The 10583-nt window shown below is 31.6% G+C and overlaps 1 protein-coding gene across 1 annotated transcript in view; it reads left to right on the forward strand.

Moving 5' to 3' along the window:
- LOC108692720 (sugar transporter SWEET1-like) overlaps positions 1–10583 on the forward strand; it is a 42827-nt gene that overhangs the window by 30349 nt on the left and 1895 nt on the right. Inside the window, exon 2 of the mRNA XM_018201111.1 lies at positions 3862–3939. Coding sequence (XP_018056600.1) covers positions 3862–3939 — 78 coding nt within the window. The remainder of the gene's footprint in view (positions 1–3861; positions 3940–10583) is intronic.

The raw sequence follows: 10583 nt of genomic DNA on the forward strand, positions 1-10583 counted from the left end.
ATAAAATTATATATATATATATATAATTATATAATTATAATATGAGTGCAACACGTGTTACATTGTTTGTTACTTCCACGTTATATTGTATTTGATGTTTGCTGGGAGGGTTTATCAAAAAATCCACAATATCTCGAAAACAAAGCATTTTTAAGAAAAATGTTTCAGAAAGTGTAAGGTTTAAAAAGATCTAATTATTGATCACATTTATTGATCACCTTTAATCTTGGGTGGCAAAATTGATTGTTTTAATGAAATATTTTTAATTCTATGTAATTGTTGGTGTTGCGAGAATTACTGTACCACCCATGTTAGCATTACTCCCCAATAAATGAAAATAGATTAAAATGGATTGAAATGTTTTTCTATCCGAATGCCTATTTTAAATAGCGAATACTTTTTTTGGATTTAATTGGATTCAATCGGATTCAATTAGATTCAATTGGATGCAATTGGAAAACTGCATTTCCTATTCAAAATTTTGAATTGAACAGTATTCATAATGCACAGAAAAAAATAATATTATTTTTAGATTGAAAGGCATAAAAATATGTTCCATTCAATTCTTATAAAAATGCATTCAGGATTGAAAAGCATTCATTTTAACATTCGTGAATCAATATTTCTGATCTGAATCTATTTCAATTCCATTCTCGTTTGCTGGACCAAGATATCTAACTAATTCTGAATGTTATTCATGCCCTTGATTTGAAGATCATTGTTATTCTTATTTTCATTTTTGTACTAAAAATTCATTTTTACGTTTCATAACTCGAAAAGTACTTAATGAAAAATGAACTTTATTGTAGTGTTTTGAAAAGTTTTCGATGCCAGTTAATAAATTCTGGAACCAAAAATAAGATGTTTCATAAAAAAAATCAATTTGACCTTTACTTGACCTTGGCGACGCCATCCAAAGTCAAACGAATGTAATAGTATAAATTTTACTTTTTAAACCCTACAATCTATCTAAAAATTTTTTTTTAAAATGCTTTGTTTTCAAGATATTTGACCATTGTCGGACTTTAATACATCCTGTATATATATTTGTAGATCTTCCTGGTTATGTAGTATTTTTATAGTATTTTATAATCCAACGTGTGGTAAATGTAAACATACATTAATTTCGAAATCGTTCATTAGAATAGAGTTTCTTTGCAGAGCGTTTAAACGACTTATTTTATCATTTTTGGAAGATTTCTCAAGCTTTCCTAGGTAAATAAGCTTTTTTCCATGAATGTACTTTTAAAATGACAACTGCGCAGATTTTAAAGGAATTTGTTCAGAGCCAATATTGATCATTTTTAGATTGTCTTCTTTATATTAATTGCAGCAACAACAATGATTTAGTTTAAGCTTGAATTTAATATGTGGATTATTTTACGCTGAAGATGACTCGAATATGAGTCGAAACAAACGTATTGTGATTAGCGACGAATTCAATTAAAGTTTATTATTGTATTATAAGAAACTTGCTCGATCTCCCGCGCTGACTCCTAAATCTTTTATACATTTACATGATATACGTTGAATCTCAAAGAATCTATTAATGATCATTCTTAATTATTAAAATCATTAATATTATAACGGAAAGTGTTGAATTGATCTTTCTAGGAGTGCTGTTATATGATGTCGATTCCACACGTAAAATATAACAGTGTTCTATATAATTAGGTCTATATATATAACCGAAGCTCAGATTATCTGCAGACATGTTAAATTAATTTTATATGATTTTCGCATGTTCTACTAGTACCTGGTATATCTACTAATATATCTGTTCTACTAATATATGTATTGTATTTCTGTACAATAACGAGAGAATAAAGGGCAAAAAAATATAAAGAAGTATTTTAAAATATGAAAAATCAAAAGAAAGTATGTATAATATAATATTTTATAATTAATTAAAAATGTAACATGTTTCGGTCTCATGATTGAGTCTTCTTCAAATATGCATACAGGAGGATCTAATTACATTGGATGAGAGTAGTCGAATAGATAGACAGAAAATTATACACATAGTGATGACCAGTGAGATACTTTGTTGAGAAACGGAAATTATTCGCAAACGGCTGGATGACCAGTTGTTTGAAATTTTTCGGTCTGATAACAAGTCAAGTTGGAAATAAATTAAGAGAATAAAAAATAAAAAATTGGAGTAAAATCGTCACTCTAGTCAAAACAACTCACCTAGTTAGCCATAAAGTAAAATGTCGAAAAGATGCTCAATTTCTAAATTACTAAGTGTCAGTCTATAGTAAAATAATTAGTCAATATAAAATTAAAGACGTATATAGATAAATAAATATAAAAAGATATTAAAAATGAGACACTTGATAAATATATACAGGGTGCATCATCAAAATCCGAACAAATCGAACAATTTCTTTAAACAAAATGTTTTTAATGAAAAATTAAATATTACAAAAAATCCTTTTACATGGTATTTGGGGGATCCCTTTAGAGTACAATTATTCGATGTATCCCTCATTAGCTTGAATGATGGCCTCTATTCTCGGTCTGAAGCGTTTGCACGCTGTAATGTAATGCTATCCATGCCGATGAATGCTGCCTCAATAGGTCCCTAATGACGTCACATTGGGATGGCGAGACTTGTTTGTAACTACGCTCCATACGTAGTAGTCCAAGGGATTTAAATCTAGGCTGTTGGGAGGCGAGCAACTCGGTTTGTCCTGGCAATCTCAGAGAGCATCTCGTATTTTTAATGTATACGATTTTATTAAAGATCCTCTTCGGCAATCGTTGGCTCGCTTATATAACAATCGATGCTAATTTTTGCAGCAATTGCCCTGGATCATCTGAAATCAGTGCTTGAGCCCTTTTAACGACGGATGAGAACTGCGAGTCCTCGCGTTCTTTCGAGTGACTCTTCCTCGCTGGCATACTTCGTTGGACTACTTCTAAAGCCATACATTTTGTCACAACGTCATAAATGATTGACTCGGGTATTCAAAGAACCGAATTATTTCCGTTGCTGAGCGCCCAGCATTTCGATCGCGGCTCTTCGATTATACTCCGCACTTGGTTTCGACATCGCGATCGTTTTGAGAATATGACTGTTTAGAAGCATTTCAAGCTCTCTCGCCAACAACAATCTCTGGCACAATATAGCGGAAAATTTACATTGAAATTTGTCCGGATTTTGGTAATGCACCCTGTATATAGTAACTATGGTAACAGACGAACGCTGATGAATAATAAAATAATCTTGGTATTGCGATGTCAAATTTTGTTTATTAACGATGTAAGCTTTATGTAGACCTTTGGTATCTGTTTATAGATTTAGACTGTTTTTTGTTCTTTAATGTTCAATATTTCGGAGATTAAACACTTTTAACGTTATAATAAGGTTCTTCGTCTAAAATTTTAATATTGTTCCAATCAAAGGTATGTCCGTGTTGCAATCTATGTTCAATTATCACTGATGGACGTGTTCCGAATGTGATTTTTGTGTTCATTAATTCTTGTTTTCAATTTTCTATCAATGTCCTACATTTGTTGCATCACATTCAACACAATCGATCTTATAGATAATATTATTTTTTGAAAAATGTCGAGGATTTTTATGTACTTTAATGTATTTTCTTAATTTGTTCGTACTATAGACATCTTGATGTCATCTGTATTAAATTTTTTTAATTTATCCATCAATGAATAAAAGGAACTGTGAACTACGATGGAGACACTGATGATTCGTCCTTCTCTAAATCATTATGCGATTTTGTCCTCCTTAGAATGCATTTGATTCTGTTTATTGTTTCAAAAATGAATTTAAAAGAGTAATCATTAAGTAATAATATTTTGTTTATGTATAATTTATATTTTTGTAATTTACAGATTTATATGTCGCAATATACATAAGAAAGGTTCTGCTAGAGGAGTTGATCCAATGCCTTTCCTTGGTACCATAGGATTGTAAGTATATATAAATTATTACATTACACAACAAAAATTAAAGAATTACCTATTTTATCTTCCAAATATAAGCCCGTTTCGAGAATGTAACTTTGTAAAAAATGATCATAATGAGATAATTAAAAATTATGCATTAAAGCATTTTTAAGGTTGGAATTTCTACTTTTCAAATTGGTAATTTAGATGATCTAACTGATTTTTTTCAAAGCTACAATATATTAGGTGTACAACTTTGCTTCCGCCGTTTTCCTATAGATGGCTTTAGCGGTAAGTGGTGGTCAAAATAAATAGATCATAGACGTCATACAACAAACTTGGGCATCTGTCAACATAACCCCATAGAAACATTAGTCGATTTGTGTCTGCATCATAAAGTTATTCTCGATTGAAAATGTCAGTTTACGAGCCAAATTCTCGTCATTTGCGGGAGGTTTTAATTTTTTGCTTCAATATGAAGAAATCTGCGGCTGAGGCTCATCGAATGCTCTCAAATACTTATGGTGGTCGTTATTACTTAGAAAGAACGTGAGTGGTTTCAACGCTTCAAGAACGGTGATTTTGACGTCCAAGGTCATGCTCTGTATTTGGTGGGACCAGCTCGGCGTAGTGTATTATGAACTGTTAAAACTGACTGAAACAATCATAGGCAATCGGTATCGAACCCAATTGATGCGTTTGAGCCGAGCATTGAAAGACAAACGACCGCAATACAACGAGAGACACGATAAAGTGATTTTGCAGCAATGCTCGACCCCATGTTGTGAAAGTGGTCAAGACATACTTGGAAACGTTGAAATGGGAAGTCCTACCCCACCCGCCGTATTCTCCAGACGTTGCTTCCTCTGACTATCACTTATTTCGATTAATGGCACACGGCTTGGCTGACCAGCACTTCCGGTCTTATGAAGAAGTAAAAAATTGGATCGATTCGTGGATAGCCTCAAAAGATGACCAGTTTTTTCGACGCTACCCGAAAGATGGAAGAAAGTAGTGACCAGCGATGGACAATACTTTGAATCATAAATGTATAACCAATTTTTTACAATAAAGCCTTGAATTTCGGAAAAAAAACGGCGGAAGCAAAGTTGTACACCTAATACATAAATACATTTAGAGGTCCATCAAATTAAATAATCTAAAAATTTTTTATGAATTTTATAAGATTCTATAGTGTGAATTGAAGAAATAGTATATGAAAGCAGTTTTTGAAAGAGTGAATCTTTTATTAGTTTATCCGTCCCGAAATTATTACATTGATATAATAATTTCATTGTAAAATAGCATTTACATGACATCTAACGTCAGTAGATATAACATGTTTTAACTTCGATGTAAATCGAGCCATGTAAATGTTTTTCTTTATCTTCAATTTGCATTGTATGATTTTCTTTCATCAAGTTATTAATATTGAAACAAGAAGCATTTTTTTATTTTGCTTGTTCATAGAAAACGAATAGCGCTCAATATTCTGTAGAAAGTAAATAGAAAAGTCGAATTTTCTCTTCGAGATGCATCTATGATTTTTTAAAAATAAAATAAAGAACTTTTCATGTGTAAATTTTATCTAAATGAGGCGCTCAAAATTAAACTGAGATATTTAAATTCAAAATTAAATTGACTCAAGATTAAATTGAAATTATTTATATTATTGATAATATTATTGAGATATTATTATTCAGCTTGATATATCCTCCTAGCGAGAAATATTAAGCTCATTATGATCTTAATTTTTTTGTGTTCGAAGTTTGGACATAACAATGTTTACTTAACTTTTTTCATAGAAGACCTATCTCACATTGTATAGAAGTTGCACGATCGAATTTACGCTTCTATATGTGTAATATATGCGGTGTATGCGTGCATGTGCACGCGGATGGGTGTGGGTGTGAGTGGGATTATGTGCGCGCGCGCACATGTAGGTACAATTTGATTAAAACACTACATATGTAAGTATTCTTATCCTCCATTTTGGTTTCCACTTGATTGATTCACGTTATAATATGATTAAATACGTTATAATATGATTAATAACAAAAGTAAATGTTAATTAAAAAGAGACTGCTCACCTCAAATTTTGATATTATAGAAATCTACCGAATCGATGCGTTTTCGTGTAAAAATGAAGGTTTGATGAGAAAAAGTCGCTCTGCTCCGCTAAACCAAGATATATTAATTCTTAAAGTCGACAACTACAAAAATCTGTCATAATAGTGGTTCACTGGTTTTAAAATATAAATTCACTACTTTAGCAGAGAATTTATATTTTTAAACTATATGAGCTACTGTTGACAGATTTTCTAATTCGACTTTATGGTGATATTTTTGTCAAAATTTGCTTTTCTTAACATTTACCTTTGTCACTAATATACTATAACCTATCAATCAAATGGAACCAAGATGGCGGATGAGAACACCTACATATGTAGTGCCTCAGTTTGGTCCATTCAGTAGAATATCTCAAAATTAAGTTTAAGATAAAAATATTTCAGATAAAAGTTGTTTTATTACAAGGAAAGAAGATGTATCTTGAGAAGATCTTTAAAATCAAGGATCAAGGTTATTATTTTTTAAATGGAATTATATATTTTTTTATATATAATATTATTCCTCTAATCATTGTGATATAAATATATTTGTGATAAAAGTATTGTGATATAAGTATTAAGATAGAGATAGGGACTAGGGACTTTCTAATATCAAGCGCTGTGACTTGGTTTGTGTCCAACGAATCACATCCAATCGAAAATATAAAGAGTGCGATCCACTTAGCGTTACAAATATACTTCGAAGCTTTCGACTGACCAATCGAAAGAAAAAATTTTACTAATTGATTAATCAAAAAACGCTTCGAAGCATCAAGATAGCCAAAGTAACGATAAAAGTAATTGTAAAATTCCAACCATTACCATTACCAAAAAAATATAAATAGCATTACAGTTAAAAAAAAGTAACTCAGTTACCAATAAATTACCAAAAAAAGTAACTTGTAATTGTAACACAAGTAACGAGTTACTTCCAAGGATATTTAATATTTCATGTCAATATGTGCAAGAATAAAGAATAAAATATCTCGTAAACTATTAATTTTTTGATAACCGTATTTTAATATTTTTATGAATAGAATAATGAGATGGTTGAATCAGTTGGGGCAAAGAAGATACATAGTTGTTTATTTTAAAAATTATCCATTTTGACTACATATTTTTTTAAAACACTGCTTATTTTTTTTAACAACTATATATTTTCTTTATGTCAATTGATTTATCCCATTTTGTTTATAAAGTATTAAGGAACAATTACACAGAACCAAAAAATTTTTTTAAGAGCAACTCAAACCAGAGTAGATTTTTCTTATAGATTTTGGATCGTAAATTGAATTTGTAAATTCATTTTACTACATCATGTTTAATTTTTTAGTCGATCGAATCAATGAGAAAAATGATAAAAAATCTATGAAAATTAAAATAAAAAAATCGGGGGAAGAGTACAAGTAAATATGACATTAAAATGCGATCACAGAACTGATTTAAATGCATTTTGATAGTTAGAAGTTAACGTATAAAAAAAAAATTTTGCTTTATTAATGTTATTATATTAATGTTATTATAAGCTTAAATCCGCTGTTTTTTAGTCAGAAAAAAAATTTTTTTTCCTAGGAAGCAAAAACAAATTTATTCAAAGTACTTGCTCTCGCTAACTATACATTTTTCCCATCTTTCGGGCAATTTGTGTATACCATGCCAAAAAAAATTCCTCATCTTTCGAGACAAACCACTCAACCATTTTCGGACATCTTCGTAAGAATCGAAGTGCCGCTCAGCGAGCGCGTGGCCCATCGACAAAAACAGGTGATAGTCAGAAGGTGCAGATCTGATAAGTAATGGGATGGGACAGCACTTCCCAGTTGAGTGTCTCCAAGTAGTTTTGGACCATTGTTGACGTGTATGATGGTGCGTTATCGTGGAGGAAAATCAGCTTGTCATGTCTTTTCCGATAAAGCGACCTTTTTTCACGCAGAACACGGTGCAATTTGATCAGTTGTTAATGGTAGCGGTGAGCATTAACAGTTTCACCAGGTTTTAACAGCTCGTAGTAGATGACACTCTCCTGATCCCACTAAACGCACAGCATCGTCTTCCGTCCGAAGCGATTTGGTCTTGAGGAAAATGTTGATGATTGGACGGGATCAACCCAAGATTTCTTGCGTTTAGGATTCTGAAAATAGATCCACTTTTCATCGCCTGTCACAATCCGATGCAGGAACGACTTTCTTTTTTGTCTGGCAAGCAGAATTTGGCATGTATTTTGGCGTCGCTCCATCTGCCTATCGTTCAGTTCATGCGACATCCATTTTCCGATCTTTTGAACCTTCCCCATGGCATGTAACCGCATGGAAATGGCTTCTTGAGAAACACCCAATTCCTCATCCTCGGCAAGCATTTTTTGCGATTGGGTATCGTCCTCGTCCAAAAGAGCCTGCAATTGACAGTCCTCAATCTTCCTGGGCCGATTTTCATGCTTCTTTTCACTCAGGTCGTCAACGACAAAATTGTCGTCATAGAACCGGCGAAACTAATCTCTGCACGTTGTTTCCGATAAAGCATTGTCGCCATAGGCCTTCACAAGCATTCGATGCGATTCGACAGCCAACTCTTCAAATTGAAACAGAAAAGCAAAGCTTCCCGCATATGCTTTTTTTTAGCAAAAAACTAGATATGATTACGAAAGAAAAAAATGTATGTTGTTGTATGAAATTGCTGATGATGTGCACTGATTAATGTTGACAGATGTCCAACACATAAAAAAAAGTGTGTTGTACCCAGGGTAGCTTTGTATGCTGGCTAATGCCACCTATGAGCAAACAGCGAACTATGTGAATCATGAAAGAAATCATTTTTCAGCTGCAGAAATGAATATTTTAATTATTACTGTAGGAAGATAAATTAAGTAAGATAAATTAGATAGACATAGAATTGAGCAAGAAGTTTATTAGCATGAATTTCAAAAAGATCTAAAATTTCGAGTTATGATTTGCAATTTTTGGAAGATAAGCTTCAAAAATTACACTTACTTTATATCGCTCTATATCTGAGAATCGACTTATCTTTTACGTCGGCACGCTATGACATGTAGAGGAGGATAACTTAGGTAAGCGCTCCGCACCGCGCAACTTAAGCGCCAATACTTGAGAGACGTGTATATAGGTTATAATAGTCAACATTAATAAAACAAAATTGTTGTTTCTTACACTTTGCTCTGCGACCGCATTTTAATGTAATTTTTATATTTACTCTTTTCCCAAGTTTTTCAAATTAATAATTCACAACTTTAATATTATTATATTGTTATTTTTATCAACACATTATTTTATAATTATTACCAATGAGCTATCGATTATCATTGTATAGTGCATCAGAAAACTCAATGAGTTCCTTCAAGTAGCATTGAAAAGGATCCGAAGCTAGATCGAAACATTTGTATAAGATATTGGAACAAATAAATCTTATTATACATCGACATCCTATGATTGGCTCCAAAAGGCATCAACTTAAGGACTGAAATAATAAATATCTCGTAAACTATTAATTTTTTTATAATATAGAACAAAAAAATTGTTTGAAGAGCAATTTAAATAGATGTTTCTTATAGATTTTGGATCGCTGAATTCAAATTCGTTTTGCTCCATCATTATTTTCAAATAAAAAGTCATATGCTTCGTTTAATGAATCCGTATTTGATTGTATATTTAAACTATTTTTCTTTGCAAATGAAAATCATTTTTGATATGAGTCTTTTGTTTAATATTTTTTTCTTGATCTAATATCTTGTCTCAGTCAAATTCATGTGATTGGTCTAGGCTGTGTTCTATGATTTTTTTTGTATTATTTGTTTTATTTGTGATAATTAACTTTTGGTCTGTATTTCGATTGATATGATTTCTATGCTCTAATTCTAGCTTTGAGGATTCCCGTTTGATCTAAGTATGATGCATCACAGTCCTTACATTCAATTTTATGAACTACATCAGTATGCATATGTGGAAGTTTCTTTCTGCTTTCTACTTTAAAGTAGTTATTTAATTTGTTGAGATTTAATTTATTATCAATATGTGCCAGAATAAAATATAAAGTACCTCGTAAATTATTGGTTTCCTTGTATCTCCATTTTATAATATTTTCGTACAAAATACAGTGTATAAGCTTAAATCCGCTGTTTGCTCATAGGTGGCATTAGTGAGCGTACAAAGCTACCCTGACACACTTTTTTTTATGTGTTTGACATCTATCAAATTAACCAGTGCACATCATCAGCAATTTCATACAACAACATACATTTTTTCTTTCGTAATCATGTCTAGTTTTTTGCTAAAAAAAAAGCATATGCGGGAAGCTTTGCTTTTCTATTTCAATTTGAAGAAACCGGCTGCATCGAATGCTTGTGGAGGCCTATGGCGACAATGCTTTATCGGAAACAACGTGCAGAGATTGGTTTCGCCGATTTAAGGACATCTTCTTAAAATCAATCACTGTCACCATTTCCTTTGCTCTTTGAGCAATTTTTGAAACATTTTTGTCTTAAACTTAAAGATTTTAAGATATTCTACTGGATGGATTAAAATAGATCACCCTATATATATATATATA

This window comes from Atta colombica, unplaced genomic scaffold (assembly GCF_001594045.1).
Source record: "Atta colombica isolate Treedump-2 unplaced genomic scaffold, Acol1.0 scaffold81, whole genome shotgun sequence".
NCBI classification, from domain to species: Eukaryota; Metazoa; Arthropoda; class Insecta; order Hymenoptera; family Formicidae; genus Atta; species Atta colombica.